Source organism: Choloepus didactylus, chromosome 21 (assembly GCF_015220235.1).
Source record: "Choloepus didactylus isolate mChoDid1 chromosome 21, mChoDid1.pri, whole genome shotgun sequence".
Taxonomy (NCBI): domain Eukaryota; kingdom Metazoa; phylum Chordata; class Mammalia; order Pilosa; family Megalonychidae; genus Choloepus; species Choloepus didactylus.
The window spans coordinates 46,940,731-46,960,728 of NC_051327.1; the positions used below are offsets into that span (position 1 = coordinate 46,940,731).

General features: G+C 42.2%; 1 protein-coding gene and 1 pseudogene across 1 annotated transcript; both read left to right on the plus strand.

Moving 5' to 3' along the window:
- Positions 1-4,845: 4,845 nt before the first annotated feature.
- SEPHS2 (selenophosphate synthetase 2) lies at positions 4,846-7,135 on the plus strand. The gene is made up of 2 exons (XM_037815150.1): positions 4,846-4,935; positions 5,035-7,135. Exon 2 carries the CDS (start codon positions 5,037-5,039, stop codon positions 6,429-6,431), a length of 1,395 nt encoding a protein of 464 aa, XP_037671078.1. The 5' UTR covers positions 4,846-4,935; positions 5,035-5,036; the 3' UTR covers positions 6,432-7,135.
- A 126-nt stretch (positions 7,136-7,261) lies between these two features.
- LOC119518065 lies at positions 7,262-10,892 on the plus strand (annotated as a pseudogene).
- The last annotated feature ends 9,106 nt before the right edge of the window (positions 10,893-19,998 follow it).

Sequence of the window (19,998 nt, forward strand, 5' to 3'; positions counted from 1 at the left end):
GATAAGGCCTCAGCCAGATCAGGCCAGTCCTGCAAAGGCTTGTGAGGCCCTATATCACATGCCACCGGCCCCAACCCTGCCACACACCTCTCAGAGCTTGAGTCCTACCACTGCCCCCCTCCCCCTGGGCCAGTCACCCCACTTCCTTGCTGTTTCTGGAACACCTCCCACAGGCTCCTGCCTCCAGGCCTCTGCATTTGCTATTCCTTCTGCCTGAGACACTCCTTCCCAGATGTCTGCATGCTTACCCCTCCCTTCATTCAGGCCTTTACTTCAAGTTCACCTCAGTGAGGCCTTCCGTGGTCACCATGGCAAGGGTTTCCATCACTCACATACATACTCACGCACCACTCTTCCCATCTCCCTCCCTCCAGATCACTTCTTATTCAGTATCTATCCTTCACTGACAAATGTTGACCTGATTTATTCCTGTCTCCCGCAACTCACACGTCAGCTCCAGGAGGACGAGGATGTTTCTGTGTTGTGTTCATTGCTATACCCTCAGCGCCTAGCACAGTGCCTGGCCAAGAGGAAGGTCTCAACAAATATTTGTTGAATGAGCCCAGGGGGGAGGGGAAAGAGAGTGTTGAGCATCTATTACTTGCCACATAGTTTTTTCAGCCATACTTTTTTTTATTTTTATTTTTTTATTCATTTTATTTAGATACATTCACATACCATGCAGTCATACAAGACAAAGCATATATTCAGTTGTTTACAGTACCATTATATAGTTGTGCATTCATCACCAAAATCAATTTTTGACGTTTTCATTACCACACACACAAAAATAATAAGAATAAAAATCAAAGTGGAAAAGAGCAATTAAAGTGAAAAAGAACACTGGGTGCCTTTGTTTGTTTTGTTTTGTTTTTTCCTTCTCCCATTTTTCTACTCATCCATCCATAAACTAGACAAAGGGGAGTGTGGTCCTTACGGCTTTCCCAATCACACTGTCACCCCTTATAAGCTATATTTTTATACAATTGTCTTCAAGATTTGTGGGTTCTGGGTTGTAGTTGGATAGTTTCAGGTATTTACTGCTAGCTATTCCAATTCATTAGAACCTAAAAAGGGTTGTCTATATTGTGCATAAGAGTGCCCACCAGAGTGACCTCTCAGCTCTTTTGGAATCTCTCAGCCACTGAAGCTTATTTCATTTCCTTTCACATCCCCCTTTTGGTCAAGAAGATGTTCTCCATCCCACAATGCGGGGTCTAGATTCTTCCCCAGGAGTCATATTCCACATTGCCAGGGAGATTCACTCCCCTGGGTGTCTGATCCCACGTAGGGGGGAGGGCAGTGATTTCACCTGCCAAGTTTCAGCCATACTTTTATTTCTTATTAGAAATAAATGAGATGATCCCATTTCCTGTTTTTTTTCTTTTTTTTTTTTTTTATTGTTTGCAGACCTACAGAGCCTCATGCAGGGTGAGCGTGGCAGGGCGCCCCCTGGAGTTGAGTGTAAGGCGGTGGCCCTACACAAAGGAAAATGTCTAAAATAGTATACGATGAGGTGTTGTTCATCAAACTTCTCTATGGGAAGTGGGATTTCAGGCAATTTGAACTTTCCTCCTTTTTACTGAGCTCTATTTCATGATTTTTCCAAAAAAGACCGCTTTGTAATAAAAATAATTAAAAATGCACAAAATCTTAAAGTGTAGTGTTATCACTCTAAATGGCCATCATAATGGAAAAGAAAAAAAAAAATCCCTAACTAGTTCCAATGCTTTTGTTGTGTTTGGAAAACAAGTGAGGGGCTGGTACCCAGGTCTTCTTATAGTTTCAAGCCCCTCTTTCTTCTCCTTTGCCTGCTCTCCTCCACCCTGCCCCCAGGTTTTGAACTTTGCAAGCTTTGACCCACAAGCTTTACTCTCAAGGGCAAAGGTGGTTCAAAGATCTCTTAGTGAAAACAAGAAAAAGATAAAGGGGATCCTTTGCAAAGCTCCTGAGGCACGGTGACAAAAGCTGGTTCTCCAGCAGAGACCCACCTGGAACTCCTGTACAAGGACACTGAAGTTGTGTTCTGAGCGCACTGGGAAGGTTACTGGCCAAGACAAATTCCTGATTTTCTTTGCTCTGGCCTACATGAAACGCTGCTCCAAAGTAGAAGTGACAGGGAACTTTCTGGAAGAAAGCTTTCCCCAGGTGGTGATGGAGGCACACCCCTGTGAATGGCATTAACACCACTGAACTGGACACTTGCAAGTGGTTAAAATGGGAAATGTTATATATGGTTTACATATGTTACCACAATAACAATTAAAAACAAACAAAAACTTCCCCTAAGAGTCCTGCTTTCTTGAGGACAGTGGTGGGACCCCGGGGTGAGATAAGAGCACCCCCCTAACAGGTGGGACAGATCTGGGTTTGTCTTCTCACCACCTTGCTTCCCTGCTGGTAATGCTGGGCAACCATCCTAACCTCTCCCATCCTCAGTCTCCTCGTTTGTAAAATGGAGATCATAATGCCAGTTGCATTTATTAATGCCTCACTTATCATATGTGCTCAGCAAATGTACAGATAATTGTATAAACCTATTTTTTCACTCAACAAATGTTATTTCTTTGCAAAGAGCTGACGAAACCAGGGTAGGCAAAGCAAAGCAGCTCCAGTCCAGTGGAGCTTACACACCAGGGAGGCAGACAGATGGTAATGGCATTATTCTAGAAATAAAGAGTTACAATGTGTGCTAAGGGCTCAGAGGGAAAAGGCCAAAAAACTGATAACACATGAGACCAGGGACACCTGAATTAGTCAATTTTTAACTCAGGAGATTACAGATGTCAGGAAGGGCTTCCATTTTCTCCCTTAGTAATATGAGGAGGCTTCTCACGGACAATAGGCTGAACACTTTGCAAAGAACTTTTCACACTGAGATTCTCACAGGGTCCTTAGCGGGGGGGGGACTATGGCATACTATTACATTATTCAGTTTTGCCTCATCTTAAACGTTATGTAAATGATATCATAGTTTATGAAGTCTTCTGTAACTTGCTTCTTACTCTCAACATTTCGTTTCTGAGATTATTCAAACTGATGATACCTGCAGTTATAATCATTCATAATTCATTCATTTTCACAAATAATAGTCCCTTGCGTGGTTATACCTCAATTTGCTTATGCATTCCCCTGTAAACAGACTCTTGCGCTGTTCCCAGTGTTTTGTGTTTTATGGTCATCCTTGTAATGTCTTCTAGGGCACACGTGTAAGAGTTTCCCTAAGGCATTTCCTATGGGAGGAATTGCTGGGTTGTTGGTTTTGCACATGTTCAACTTTATTAGTTAAGGTGTCACAAAATGCTAAAATTGGTGGATCTAGGTATCTGGGGGTGTCCCAGTTCTCCATATGGGGTTTGTATTATTTTTGTAACTATCTTGTATATTTGAAAGTATTCGAAATAAAAAGTTAAAAAAAAAAAGTTCCACGTGTTAAAGGAACAAAAGGGTACTACAACGAAAATCCCCTGTCCCCTCATTTCCCTCCCCAGAGGCTTATCAGTATCACCAGCTTCTGGTGATCATCTTTCCAGGAACATGCTCTGCATATATTTCCCCAATTTGCAACAAGTTATAGCATTCTATACACATTATTCTGCAGCTTGCTTGTTTCACTTAACAAATAGTATAACTTGGTGATTAGGAAGGTAGTCTCCGGATTCATGTTCCAGCTCCATTCTAAACTGGCTGCGACTTTGAACAGATCATTTAACTGAATCTCATATTTCTTATCTGTAAAAGAAGGGAGGGGGAACCCTGTATCATAATGTTTCTGTGAGAATTAAATTAGTTAATATATAGAAAGCATTTAGAAATGTGCTCATTAGAAGCTATTATCAATATAATTACATAAATATTTTCTCATCCTCTTTTACAGTTGCACGGTAGTCTTTATTATATAAATGTATCATAATTCATTTTAATCATAACTGATAAACCTTTAAATTGTTTTCAGTATTTCGATATTACAAATGACATGGCAGTAAATAACCTTATATGTGTATCATTTCCCATACCAGTGAGTGCATCTGTAGCATAAAGTTCTAGAATTGGGACTGTCTGCTCAAAGGTATTATGGACAGTTGTAATTTTTTTTAATGCAGTTTAATAGAGATATACTCATACGCCATACAAACCATCCAAAGCATACAATCACTGGGCTGTTGTAAATTTTAACAGATAATTAGTGAACCACCACAGATTCTCACATAAATTAACTTGGATAAAGAAACTTTAAAATAGAAGAGTTCTAGTTAAGTTGTTCTGTTGTACAGATGAGCCAACTGATGCCCTGAGCAGGGAAGTGACTCACACGGGTAGTTTAGAGGCGAAAACAAGCACAAGAACCCAAGCAGGTTCTGAACTTTGAGTCCCAAGATTCTTTCAAGTCCATTTTAGAATTTCGTTGTTTTGATGCTGTCATTTGCCATTTGCTACCTAAGGGTAGCACTGTCATAGAAGTTTCTCATTATTCTTTCCAATTTTTTCCCTTGGGCTCTTTGCCTACCTTGGATTCACCACGTGCGCTGCCAAATGACCTTTGGATAATTCTGACCTTCACAAGGTTTGCCAGGTGTCCGACCTTCCCCACTTCGGGGAGAATGCGGGACTCCATAAGCTAACTTTAGGGAAGCAGAGTTCCTCCAGTCCCCCCCAAGAGGTCTTTTCAATTACGAGGGGAGAGAACAAAAGCACGTCATGCTCGGCAACCTGGCCGCAACCAATTTTGCAAGCCGGTGGCTAAATTCTAATAGTCTTTCGGACTGAAGGAAGCCCGCCTCTCGGTGGTAAAGTTCCCATTGGATGGTTTGGCTGTCAATCACCTTGGATATAAATACGGGAGGCCGGGTGTTCCTGGTTCAGAAGAGCTGCGTGCTCCTCGTGCGGGTGGTCTTATCTTGGTGAGAGTCTTCGCGTGCGGCGCGAGTCCTTCTGGTGAGTGTCTGCGGGTAATGCGTGGCTGTTATTTCATATTATCTTGGGTAGAAAGTAAAAGAGACCTCTCTTTTCTCTCTTCCCCTCCCTGCCGGACAGGCATGATGGCGGAAGCCGCGGCCACGGGCGCCTGCGGAGAAGCGATGGCGGCGGCGGTGGCGGTGGCGGAAGGTTCCTCGGTCCCGGTGGGCTTTCCTGTGGGCCGGAGCTTCTCGAGCTACCGGCCCTTCGAGCCCCAGGCGTTGGGCCTGAGCCCCAGCTGGCGGCTGACGGGCTTCTCCGGCATGAAGGGCTGAGGCTGCAAGGTCCCCCAGGAGACGCTGCTCAAACTCCTGGCGGGACTGATGCGGCCCGACGTGCGGCCCCCGCTGGGTGGGGGCCTGGTCGGGGGCCATGAGGAGGCGGCCCAGGAGGCCGGCCTGCCAGCCGCTGCGGAACCCAGCCCCTCTTTCCCAGCCCTGGGCATTGGGCTGGACTCCTGCGTCATACCCCTGAGGCACGGGGGCCTGTCCCTGGTGCAGACCACAGATTTCTTTTACCCCTTGGTGGAAGATCCTTACATGATGGGGCGCATAGCTTGTGCCAACGTGCTGAGTGACCTCTACGCCATGGGCATTACTGAATGTGATAACATGTTGATGTTGCTCAGTGTCAGCCAGAGTATGAGTGAGGAGGAAAGGGAAAAGATAACACCTCTCATGATCAAAGGCTTTCGCGATGCTGCGGAGGAAGGGGGCACTGCGGTGACCGGTGGCCAGACAGTGGTGAACCCTTGGATTATCGTTGGCGGGGTTGCCACCGTGGTCTGTCAGCCAAATGAGTTCATTATGCCTGACAGTGCTGTGGTTGGGGATGTGCTGGTGTTGACCAAACCCTTAGGAATCCAAGTTGCTGTCAATGCCCACCAGTGGCTTGATAACCCTGAAAGGTGGAATAAGATCAAAATGGTAGTCACCAGGGAAGAGGTGGAGCTGGCTTATCAGGAAGCCATGTTCAACATGGCTACCCTGAACAGAATTGCCGCCGGGTTAATGCACACGTTTAATGCCCATGCTGCCACAGATATCACGGGCTTCGGCGTCCTAGGACACGCGCAGAACCTCGCGCAACAACAGAGGAATGAGGTGTCCTTTGTCATTCACAACCTGCCGATTATTGCCAAGATGGCAGCCATCAGCAAGGCCAGCGGGCGGTTTGGGCTCCTTCAGGGAACTTCAGCAGAAACCTCTGGGGGATTACTGATATGTCTGCCGAGAGAACAGGCGGCCCGCTTCTGTTCCGAAATCAAATCTTCCAAGTACGGAGAGGGTCACCAGGCGTGGATCGTGGGTATTGTGGAAAAGGGAAACCGAACGGCCAGGATCATCGACAAGCCTCGAGTTATTGAAGTGTTACCTCGTGGGGCCGCTGCTGCGGCCGCTGCTGCTGCTGCTGCTGCTGCTGCTCCTGCTCCAACTCCTGACAATTACAATGCCTCCTCTGAGCTTAGTTCATGAGATAGACTAGCAGATGTTTGGATTTCAGAGCCTTCGTACGCAATCATGGATGGTTCTCAAAAGTTGATTTTAGGAAGAAATTTCCAAAGAAGGCCGCCTGCCTAGTGGTTCCAGCTGCCCTGTCTAGGTGATGTGAATGAGCCCATCAAAAGCTGCGTTTGTGCACATTCCAAGTTCAGAAGTAAAGTTTTTACTTTGAAGGGGGGATTGTTCATTTCTTGGGTAGAAGAGGAGCAGAGTGATCTGTTTCCTCTTTCCAAGGGCAAAAGGAAGCTCTTCCAGTTTGAGGGAATTTTCTTTGCACTGGGTTAATTTCTGCACAGGGAATTGAGATTATTACATTATATACACAAGGTAAATTGCAAAATGAAAAAGCATTTAAACGGATTGTTAGGAGAGTTCTTAAAATGCAACTTCCAGTTCCTTACTAGATTTTTCCTAGGTATTGGCTTTTTTCCTATTTTGGGCAAGAATTGAGCAGCTTGTCCAATAACTGGGAAAGAAGGACCTGTAACCATCTGGCCTGGTCTCTGTTAATGATGTTTCTCCCTTTGAATCCCATTCAGGATGGGGAGAGGCGGAGTGAGCCCCAGAACCCAGGCCTCCGTGGTCATTAAGATGTTAAAAGCTTGTGCTGATTCCTGGTGATCTAATCAATAAAGTAATTTCTAGCAAGAAAAAAATAAAAAAGACTTGTTGCAAAACTGGCTAATGTTTGGTTTCTTGCAGTTCTGAATCTGAGGTTTGGGGTTTGAGGTGTTTTCCTGGATCATGGAGCAATACACTTAACACACAGATTTAGGTTTGCCCTTCCTCCTGAGGTGGCAGCAAAGGGACTCAAAATAGGTATAAATATATAGTGTGGGAGAGTGAATAGAAAAAGATGTCAAGTCTTGGGAGATGGAAAGTAGTTGGAAGGGGGGACTTAACAAAATAGAGGAAACCAAAATGTAGTACCTTCAGGGTGAGCAAGGAAAGCAAGAAAATATGATCTGGAGGTCCCAAGGTTGGTGGGGGTAAGGGATGATTATAAAAGCACCTGTATTGTTGAAAGTTTATATACAATTAGATTTCCAAGTCCTCACGCCGGTATTTCACATAGCCAAATGACTGCTGCTCATCTCTACAGGTAAAGGGTGGGGGTGGAGGGGAATGGCAAATGTGGATAAAAATACTTCAAAATTGGGGACACCGGGCACAGCAGAAAACAGGAATCCTGACTTACAACAGGAATAAAAACGGTGAGACTGCTCCAGCCCCCTTGTTCTCCTTAGCTGTTAAAAAAATTAGCCAAAGGAGTTCCATCCCCGGACTGGATGCACCCAGACGGAGGGGGAGTGCCGGGCTGGCGGTCGCCGAGGGTGAGGCTGTGAGAAGGGCTGGGGGTGTTCCATGGCGTGAACATCGTTGGCTATCCACCGCCCACCTCCCTACCGCCTCCAGCCTGGTCGCCCCGCCCGGCCGTGAACCCCCCGGCCGCCTCTGAATCCTGACGTGGACTTCCAGCAGTAGTCAGACATTGTCATCTTGCCGTGCTATGGAAGCATGTTCACCAGATGAATTTTTCCAGGCCCTAAATCATGCTGAGCAAACATTTAAAAAAAGGAAAACTGTTTGAGTCTTAAATAGTTACGTGATGTAAGTCTAGTTCCTGGTGATCGCAGAATTTCAGTTCATAGATTAGTGCTCTCCTGTCTCAGATTATTTTCTTGCCATGTTTACTAATGATGTCAGGGAAGCAAGCCAAGAAGAAATAAAAATGGAAGGTGTAGAACCAAATTCACTATGGTCTTTGGTTCAGCATGCGTATAAAGGCCACCTTGAATTAAAAGAAGATAATACTGTGTGCCTGTTATCTACAGCTCGCATTCAGCTTCCACACGTTGTGGAAGCCTGCTGTAAGTTTTTAATGAAACAGCTTCACCCATCCTACTGTCTTGGAATTCGTTTTGCTGATGCACAAAATTGGACAGATTTGCATGAAGTGGCTCACATGGAATTAATTAGAAACCAGGGATTTGTATTATTACCAGCCACCAAAATTGCAAAACCCTTGGCCAGTGACAACATGAACATCCCTAATGAAGACTCAATATTGAATGCACTTCTTACTTGGGTCTCTCATGATTTGGAACAGAGACGAAAGACCTCAGTAAACTTTTGGCTTATATCAGACTACTTTTTGCACCTCAGTTCCTGGCAGACCTGGAAAATAATGCACTTTTTTGGGATGACATAGAATGTCAGGAACTCATGATAGAAGCAATGAAGTATCACTTATTACCAGAGAGGCAGCCCATGTTATGAAGTCCTCGAACAAAAGCTAGGAAATCAACTATTGGTACATAATTTGCAGTTGGAGGCATAGATTCAACAAAGGGAGCAACAAGCATTGAAAACTATTATGTGGACTCCCATAGCAAATATGAACGGGAGGAGGCTATAGATCGGTGAGAAACTGTACATGGTTGAAGAGACAGACTGAAAACATTGACTACTGTCAAGTGCTACGACCCCAGAATAAAAACTTGGAGTGTGATGCCTCCCATGTCCACACGTAGGTATGGCCTTGGTGTGGCTGTATTAGAAGGCCCCATGTATGCAGTAAGGAGGATATGATGGCTGGAGCCATTTGAATACAGTTGCAAGATGGAACCCTTAGGCTCACCCGTGGAATTTTGTTGCCACCATGGCCACCCCCAGGAGCACATAGGTGTCGCTGTACTAAGTTGAAAATTGTATGCAGTTGGTGGTCGGGATGGAAGTTCTTGTCTCAAATTAGTAGAATTTTTGATTCTCATACTAATAAAGGGACACTGTGCACAAATGTCGAAAAGGAGAGGTGGAGTAGGAATAAAATACCTGGAATGGATTGCTGTATGCTATTGGAGGGCATGATGCTCCAGACCTCCAGACTTTCCGACTGTGTGGAGACATATGCTCCCAAAATAGATATGTGGAATGTAGTGGCATCTATAAGCATCAGCAGAGATGCGGTGGGGGTCTGCTTCCCTGGTGATAAATTCTATGCTGTTGGAGGGTATGATGGACAGACTTACCTTAATACAGTGGAATCATGATCCACCAAACAAATGAGTGGACACAGGTTGCTCCACTGTGCCTAGGAAGAGCTGGGGCTTGTGTTGAGACTAAAATTATAATTTAGAGCTTTGTTTTCTAGATGAAGATTCTCCTTCTCCTCTGTGAATTTAGTTCAGTTGTTCTACCATCAGTGGATACATTTTTTATAAATTTGCAGTGCCCCATTCCTGGGCACAAAGTGCCTGATCTCAAAGCGAAGATGTTAAAACAAGGGAGGAAGGAGTAAATGAACGATGAATAAAAACTTTCGTTTTCTTAGTTAAGTCAAAATTACAGCTGAAAAAAAAAAAACCTACAGCTGACTGATTGTGAACATATGTTCTTGATATAAAATATGAGGACAAATGCACTGCTGCTAAACATAACTCAGTGTCATCTGGGAATTTCACTTATTCATAGTCGAACACATTTTACTCACGTTATCAAGATTTATTTTATTACAGTGCAAACACACCATATAAAATTTCTAAAGTTTTATTTTGTAACTTTTTTATCGCAGGTAAGTTAGAGTCATTTGTGTTTGCTTGCTTTGTTTGTTTAACCACAACTGCTATTTTAATGTCTAGAGTACTATGCTATTTAGTATTTTCAGAAATAGAAGCATTATATCTGCTCTGGTTGTGGACTTCATTTCAAAAATTGGCTGAGTCCAATGAATAAAAAAACATTAAAGAGTCAAAAGAATAATGACCAAATAAAAACTTGACATGACATGATCATTCCATTACAGCTAGACTAACCAAGAACTACAAGTTTATGGTATTCCTAAACTGAAATTTTACATTAAATTTAAGATATGCAAATTTATGTAGAAAAAGTAAATGTTATATACCCCATAATATTCTTTCACCTAACTAGTATTTAATTGTAAAGATTTGTTTTCTTTATGTTATCAAAGATGTTTTGATTTTTATCTTTTGGATCTTGACAAAATTGCTTGGTTATTCTTATGTTCTTGTCTGTATTTGCCCCCCCCGCCTTGTTTCTTATGTTTTGCCATAGGTAGTAATAACCCATTGTGCTTCTATGTAATCAAACAATTTGGGGGGAATGGATTTATTGAATGTTTGAAAAATAAGCTTAAAGTGTTTGCAACCCAAAGTTTTCTTGGGTAACATTTGTAAAGTCTAATTACGTGAGTGAATGTTAATACTGTCATTGAATTATTTATTGTTTGCAAAATGCACTGGGCAGCAACATTTTGTGATAAATCCCATAACAAATAAGTTATTAACTTATATCTAGATATAAAATGAGTATAAACTAAATTCCCATCTTTTAAATCCTTCTAGCTATTCTAATACACTAGAAACTACAAAGGAATTTCTATATAATGCATAAGAATAACCTCCAGAATGACACTCCCTTTATCCAGCTTATGGGCAGATGAGTAATAAAATAAAGACAAAAATATATATGAATAATAGGGGAGGATAAGGGGTATGGGATGTTTTGAATATTCTTTTTTATTTTTATTTTTATTTATTTTGGAGTAATGAAAATGTTCTAAAATTGATTGTGGTGATGAATGCACAACTATAGGATGACAATGTGAGCCATTGATTATATACTTTGGATAGATAATATGCTGTGTAAATATATCTCAATAAAATTGCATTAAAAAACAAAAAAAACTAAAACAAAATCTTTTTTTTTCTTAATGAATAAAAAAAAAAAAAAATTGGCCAAGAGGTGTATACCCTTTACTGCTTCATGCAGGGAAAAGATTGGAAGATGCTCCTCTGGAGAAGCTGATTGTATCTGGAAAAAAAATATTTACATATATATGTATTTAGGGGGCACCCAGTGAAAAAGCCTGCTCACTATCTGATCTCTTTACCATGCAGCCTCCCAGTTGTAAAGCCTTACTGAAACCCAAAACCTCAGGAAAGAGACTATACCAGGAACAGAAAAAAAATTAAATTTAAAAACAAAAAGCTATCAATATCTTTAAAGAAATAAGATAAAATTTCCATAAAAATAGAATTCATAGAAGAAGAAAGAGCATTTAGAATATACAAATATAGCTAAAATATTCAGTGGAAGCCAAAATAAAGTTGAAGAAATGTATCAGAGAGTAGAATAAAAAGAGAAAAAAAATTATTTCAGTGGAAGAAAAATAATGTTTGAAAATCGAAGGCTCAACCCAGGAAGTTCAACATGTAAGAGGAATATCAGAAATAGGGAATAAAGCAGATGGAAGGAAGGAAATTATCGAAAAATAATAACAAGAAAGTTTTCTAAAAGTTCTTATATACCTCTTGAATTCCCAGTAAAATAAATGAAAAAGACCTACAGTAGTTTTATTATAAAATTTCAAAACAGCAGGGATGAAGAGATCCTAATAATTGCAAATGTTTACATAGTGCTTACTCTTTGCCAGGCACTGTTCTAAGTGCTTTGCATATATTAACTCATTTAATCTTTCAACAACCCCATTTTGCACAGGAGGCGGAAGTGCAGGCAATTAAACAATTTGGGCAAGGCAGTGTTCTAGGAAGTGCGGCTCTGGAATTCATGCTTCTAACCACTATGTTATCCTAAATCTTCCAGAGATGGGGGGATAAGGGTCACAGACAATGGGTTGGGGACAAAAACAGTATCAGACTCCTCAACAGCAACACTGGAAGCTAAAAGACAATGAAGAAATACCTTCATAATTCTAAGGGTAAACGATGATCTAACAGAATTCTGTACCCAGTCACATTTTTCAAACAGATAGAATAGAGGTATTTTTAGACAGTCAAGGTATCAAAACTATTTTATCCCATGCGCTCTTTCTCAAGAAATTACTGGAGCATGCGCTCTAGCAAAACAAGGGAGGAAACCGATCCAAGAAACAAGCGACCCCGAGCAGGACAGAGGTGAAGGGAAGTCTAAAGATAACAGCTACAAGTTCTGCAGGTCTGAGTGCAACCGGTTCATAGCGGAGCAGCAGACAGGAAGGTTTGGGAGGGATGAGGGAGCCTGATAAGAGTATTGATGAATTTAACTGTGTGGAAAATTGTATTGGAAGGTTAATGGAAAGTATAAAAAGAATTAGTGAAAAGTATGTAGAAAACTAGCAAATGAAAAACAAACAAAACAAAAACAAACACACACACACACACACACACACACACACAAAACAAAAACAAACCTGATTTACCCAGTGTATGGACAAGTGAGTAGAAAAAATGTGGACAAAAAGTAAATGAATAATATGCAGGAGGGGTATATGGGACGTTTAGAGTGTTTTTTTTTTCACTTCTACTTTTATTCTTATTTTTATGTTTTGGAGTAATGAAAATATTCAAAAATTGACTGTGGTGATGAATGCACAGCTATATGATGATACTGTGAACACATGTTTTACACTTTGGATGACTGTATGGTATGTAAATATATGTCAATTAAAAAAAGTAAATGACGGGAGGAGGGGTAAGGGAGGCTTTGAGTGTTCTCTTTTACTTTTATTTTTATTCTTATTTTCATTTTTATTTTTTGGAGTGACGAAAATGTCAAAAATTGATTGTGGCGTTGAATGCACAACTATATGATGAAACTGTGAACAATTGTACACTTTAGATGATTGTATGGTTTATGAATATATTTCAATGAAATTACATTAAAAAAAAAAACCTGAGGCAGTTATCAAATCTAGCCAAAAATGGAAGCTTGTATAAAAAATGAACTTACTATAGTATTGAGCAACGAATATTTCCATGGTTAACAATATAAATACTATTTTAACAAGAAATAAATTCAGTCATTTTCTTTTTCTTTTGCTCACAGCTCCTAAATAGCTTTCCTTATAAATTCTATGAATCCCAACCCCTTCCATGCCCTCTCAGACCCTGCATCTTCTCACCCCTGCTACATATCTCCAATTTCATCTCCTGGCACCTGCCCTTCTCTCACTAAATTCAAGCCCATTAGCCTCTCCACGGGGCTTCAGACAAATCAAGATCCTTTGTGCTTGCGGTTCTCTCTTCCTGGAACCTCACCTCAGGCTCCTCATCTAGCTGGTTCTTTCTCAACCCTGTCTCAGCTCAAATAAAACCTTATCATAAAGACCTTCTCTGATCTCCCAGCCAACACCTAGCTACTCTCCGACTCATCATCCTATTTATTTGCTTTGTAGCTCTTATCCTAATCTGTAATTATCTTGAGAATTTATTAGTTTACTTTATGATCATCCTGCTCTGCTGGAATGTAAGCTCCAATACCTAGAACAGTTCCTGGTTCATGGTTAGTGCTCAGAATAGAATAAATGATTGAATGAATGGATGATTAAGGTACACACTGGGGACCCTGGCTCCCTCTCATTTCACATTTTCCTTGTGTCTCCTAGCTATGGACACTAGTACACCACCAATCTTTTAAGACTAGTCCTTGAAGAAATCCGTGCTTTGATCCGGGTTACCCACTTACACAGCTCTCTGATCCATTTTCTAGCTTGTGGCGGGCAGTAGAAAAGGGGAGGAGAATGAATGGATGCCTCCCTGGCCTGGGGCCTCTCAGCCGACCTAGGAGTCAGGAGTAGGGAACAGACTGACAGGTTGAGAGCAGGTAGGCTCTAAAACTTTCCTTGGTGGTGGTGTTAGGGGGGCTCAGCAGCAAATGGAGTAGCAGGTAGTAGAGGGAATGGGGTCTTGGATGCAAATCAGAACAGACCCGCAGTTACAGACTGTGGTTACAGTTACAGACTGTAGGGAAAGTGATGGTGGGAAAGGAAGGCGAAGAAAAGGAAAAGGGAGCCAAAGGAAGAAAAGAAAAAGGGGAAGAAGCTGCAGTTAGAGAAAGAGAAAGGGGATGATGAGGAAGGACAGAGGACAAAAGGAAAGGGAGTGGCAAGGTGACCTCAGCACAGGTGAGCTACTTCCTTTTCCTTTTCTCCCACGCCGGAGGGAGGACTTCTTTCATTTGCCAAAGAGCACTCACTGGTTCTTGTAAGCTCCAGCCTTCCCCTTGTTGGGTAATCTTGTACAAATCTCCTGACCTCTCTGGGCTTCAGTTTCCTCATCTGTAAAATGGGCACATCCATTCCCACCTATGGCATGGAAGTGATGGGGGCCTCCCATTGGATGTGCTTCTATAAATAAGCATTTATTAGATCTCAAGTACCAGCCCTGAATGTGGGGAAACTAGCCTGACACTGCTTCTGTTCTCCAGAAGACCCCAGTCCAAGGGGAGTGGTAAGATAAGAACACTGATTATCCCAATGAGGTGAAAAGTGATAAGTGCTCGGAGAGCTAAGGTGGATGAAGTGCTATGGAAGGCCAAATTATTTCCTTTTTGGAGGAAGTTTAGGAAGGCTTCCCAGAGGAGGAGGCTTTGAAGCAGGGCTCTGTAGGTTGGGTAGAATTTGGTTTTGGATCTGCAGAGAAGGGGAGTGAGCATTCCAGAGGGGAGGAACTGTGTAAGCAAAGGCAGGGAGGGGAAAAGTGTGTTACACATGGCTGAATTTTGGCATGAGTGTAGGGGGATAAACCCAGAAAAGTAGGTTGGGGGCAAGACTTCTAAGCTGTTGGGACTCCCTAGGCCTGAATGGGCTGGGCTAGAGATCCCTAAAGGCCTCAGTCATGATGACGCCTGAAAAATTCAATGAGAGCAAATATTACAGGCACTGTGGTAGGTGCTGGGGATACAAACATGAACAAAATATGCATTGTCCCTCTTCTCCCAGCTCTCACATGAAGGGTCCTTGGAGGTCACCTAGGCCAGATCCCCATTCTATAGTTAGAGAAATCAAGGCTCAGGGAAAAGAACTGACTCTCCCAATGGCACTTTGGTGGGCAGTTTCCCAATCACCTGACTCCTAGTTTCCCATCATACCCTGGGACCTCTGATTGGTCCAGGTTCTCCCATCCCCACCCCACCCAACCCTGACCTATTGACCCTAGAGCTTCTGGCCTCTGCTACTTGTTTTCCACTGGCATCATCACCGCCTCCACTCCAAAGTTTCTCAAAGAGTCACTCTGGGACCAGTCACACCACCCTGGCTCTGGAGAGGAAAGTGGCCAGATTCTTTCGAGTAGCAGAAAGGCGTGTGTGCATACACATATTTACCTGTCCTCGCCCATATGTCCTATCATTAAACATTTATTAGCCTGCTATGGGGGAACCCCTTGAACTTGAAAAGACTCAGGCACCTGACTCTTGGCTGGGATAGACTTGTAAAGAGCTAATTACAAACCTGGAGCAAAAGACAAGTCCAAGCACACCGGGGCTCTGGCTAAAACGGGGTGGGAGCAGTAGGGTTTCTGAGATGGTCTGAAGAGAATGGAGAAGACTGACTGGGGGTGGGGGGTGAGGGAGAGGGAAGAGTCTGGAATGAAGAGTCCAGATGATGGGACTGATCACAGGTTCAGGTCTGTTTTCCCTCCTTGTCCCCTTGGCAGCCTCCCCCACTTCCCCAACTCTGTGCTATGCTGGAGCTGGGTTTGACTGGTCTTCAGACGATGATGTGGTGGAGCAGAAGGAACTTAGATACCCCTGAAGAATGATTTACTAGAGCCTTACAGCTCAGCCAGGGATCTCCTGGGAGGAGGGCAGAAGAAATCCCAGAGGGAGTTCCTCCTCCTTCCCATCAACCTCCAAGGACCATCTGACCTGTGGGCTCTAGAAGTCCTGGTCTTCCAAAATATGAGACATCGAGGACTTCTGAGAAAGCTCCTTGGCAAGCAGTGTTTTACATTGCAGTAAAAGAGTTTTGGTCCCTATCTGGAGCAGTTCTGGCTATTGTCCAGCAAATGTTAGGGAAGGGGTTAGGGGAGGTATCTGGCTCCTTAAACTTCCAGTTCCCAGATCCATAATGCAGTCCAATGCTCTGAACTCAGACGTGTTTGTCAATCTGTCCCCCAGACATCTCCACCTGGATGCCCTAGAGCTACCTGGAACTCAAAAGTGTCCGTGGTAGGTTGAATTACATACCCCAACAAACACATGCACTTAATCTAATTAAAAAAATTTTTCATTTTAGTAACATATTTACAACTTCAGATTTCCCCCTTTAACCACATTCAGATATATAATTCAGTGGTGTTAATTACATTCACAATATTATGCTACCATCACCATCAGCTGTTACCAAAATTTTTCTGTCACTCCAAACAGAAATTCTGTACCAATTAAGGTTTAACTCCCCATTCCATACCCTCTCCCCAGCCCCTGGTAACCAGTATTCTAGTTTCTGACTCTATGAAATTGCTTTATTCTAATTATTTCATATCAGTGAGATCATGCAATATTTGTCCTTTTGTGTCTGTCTTATTTCACTCTACATGATGACTTCAAGCTTTATATCCAAAGAAGATATCTCCAGGTATCAGAACTTTGTTCATTTTCATGGCTGTGTAATATTTCATTGTATGTATAAACCATATTTTGCTTATCCATCCATTTGTTGATGGACACCTGGGTTGCTTCCGTCTTTTGGCAATTGTGAATAATGCCACTATGAATATAGGTATGCAAATATCTGTTTGAGTCTGGGTTTTCAATTCTTTTGGGTACGTACGTAGAAGTGTGATTGCCAGGTCATATGGTAATTCTAGCTTTGGAGGAACTGTCAAACTTTTTCACACAGCTGCACCATTTTACATCCCTACCAAGAATCAATGAGTATTCCTGTTTCACCAACACTTGTTTTTTTTGTTTTTTTGTTTTTTTTTAGCGGCCATTCTACTGGGTGTGAAGGGGTATCTCATTGCGGTTTTGATTTACATTTCCCAATGGCTAATGATGTTGTGCATTTTTCATGTGCTTTTTAGCCATATGTATATATTCTTTGGAGACATGTTTATTCAAGTCTTTTGCCCATTTTTTGATTGGGATGTTAGTCTTTTTGTGTTGAGTTGTAGGATTTCCTTATAAATTCTGGATATTAAACCCTTAAAATATTTTCTCCTATTCTGCAAATTGTCTTTTAACTTTCATGATGAAGTTCTTTGATACAAAAAATGCTTTCATTTAATAAGGTCCCATTTATCTTTTCTTTTGTTGCTTGTGACATGCTCTTAATCTTAACCCACGTCCCTATGGGTGTGAACGCATTGTAAATAGGACCTCTTGAAGATGTTATTTTTAAAGTGTGGAGAACTGAATGAGGGTGGGTCTTAATCAAGATTACTGAAGGTCTTATAAAGAGGATGTCACAGGATGAAGCCAGAAGCAGGAAGTCAGTGGGAAACCAGAAGAGAGGAAAGGACATCACCATGTGATAGAATGCAGAAATATTAGCCATGGAACCCCAAGCATTGCCAGCTGCCATCACCAGAATGAAGCAGATTTGTGGGAGAAAGTAAGCCTTGCTGATTTATGATTTTGGACTTCTTTGAGCCTCAAAACCATGAGCCAAAAAATTCTTGTTGTTGAAGCCAAAACCAGTTTGTGGGATTTGTGATAGCAGCTCAGGCAAATTAAGACCATGTCCTAAACTGAGTTCATTATCTTCCCTCCATCTACAACTCCCATGTCTTCTGTATCCTCAATTCAGCAAATGGCCAAACTATCCATCCAGTTCCTCAAGCCAGAAAGCCAAGATTACCCAGGACTCCCTCTTTTCTCCCATCCCACATATCCAAACTCCATGGTGTGCCTAATCCTATGGCTAATTCTGTACCCTCATCTTACCCAGAAGTTCAGCAGTGACCAAATAGAGGTCCACTCATTCTGGAACATTCCTCTGTTAGCCTTCATCACACCACACTCTGCCAATTTTCCTTCTGTCTCACTTACTGCTTCTCATCTGCTCAACTGCTGAATGCTGGTGTTTCATAATTCTTGGTCTTGTCCACTTAGATTCTTATAATAATCAGTCTCCTCCAGTTCCATGACATAAACTACTGTCTAAATGGCTGAGATGCTGAATCTCAGAATCTGAGAATCTCAATCTCTAGGCCTAACCTGTCCTCTAAATCTTAGGCTCATAAATCTACCTGCAAACTTGAATGCATCTTAAACTTACCTTAAACCAAACTCTTGATGCCACAAGAGTTCAATCCTGCAACTCATGTTCCCCCTCCCAATGTGAAATGCCATCCACCCTTCAAGTTGCTCAACACTCAAAACCTATGAGTCATGCTTGACTCTACCCTTTCTCCCATCCCCCACTTCAAAACCAACAAGACCTATGGAACTACCTCCGGAACATGTTCCCAAATCCATTCACTTCTCTGCGTCTTCACCTGCCATCAGCCTAGCCCAAGTCACCATCATCTCTTGCCTGGGCAACTGCAGTAGCTTCATTCACTGGTCTCCCTGCTTCTGCTGTTCCCCTCCTCCAACACGGTAGCCAGAGCATTCATAAATGTGAAATACGATCATATCCCTCTCCTGCTTAAAACCTTCCAAAAGGTTTCCATGATACTGAAAATAAGATAACTGCTCCATGGGTGACAAGGCCCTACCTGATCTGGCTTCTGTTCATGTCTGCAACCCCATATCCAGCCACTCTCCCCCATGCTCACTACATTCCTGCCATACTGAAATTCTTACTGTCTATAGAATATACCATGTCTTTCCTGCTTTGATCTTTTTTCCCTCTACCTAGAACTCAATTCTCCCAGATTTTTGTTCATCTTAAACGTCACTTCCTCAAAAACAAGTAAGAGGAAATCCAACTAAAAAGGCTTGACTAATAAATAAATGGATTTATTATCTTATAAACCAGAGTCCCAAGTTTTCTCATTTTGGACCTATAAATTAATTGACTCATCCCTGTCATCAAGGACCCATGTCCTGTTCATCTTGTTGATCTGCCAGTCTGAGCCTGTGAACAAGCTCCCCTCACAATCCCATTCTCACACACCAACATCTAGAGGTAAAAACATTCTTTGTGTCTTTTTTTTTTTTTTTTTTAAGAACTAACAATTTGACCCCAAAGTCTCCAACCGACTTCCTTACTTCTTATTGACAAGAACTAGGTCACATGCTCACCCAGAAACCAATCCATGACCAGGGCAATGGGACTGCAATGACTGGTAGACCAATCAAGTACAGGAGTGGTAGACCCAAGAGAAGAATGGAGAAAGGGGAAAGGGCGGTTAAGCAGATGACCAACAGTGCCTACCAATCTTCCCTAGACCATGCAATGCAGTTTCCTCCAGTCACTTTTCATAGTGTTTAAAAGACTGTAACATTTAAAATTTTCTTCATAGTACTTATCACTATCTGAGAGAATATAGTGTAGTGGTCAATAACACAAACTGAATCTAAACTACCTGGATTTGAAACTGGCTCTACCACCTTACTGGCTATTGACCTTGAATAAGTGACTTAACCTCTCAGTTTATCTGTAAAATAGGGATGATAATAATATTACCTACCTCACAGGGCTGCTCTGAGGATGGAATGAGTGAATACATTTACAATGATTCAACAAACTACCCTAGTTCCAGTTCACACCTGAGGACCAGCTGTAGCCTAGAGACAGTCTTGTATCCTTATACTAAATCCCTTTTCTTGCTTAAACTGGTACAAA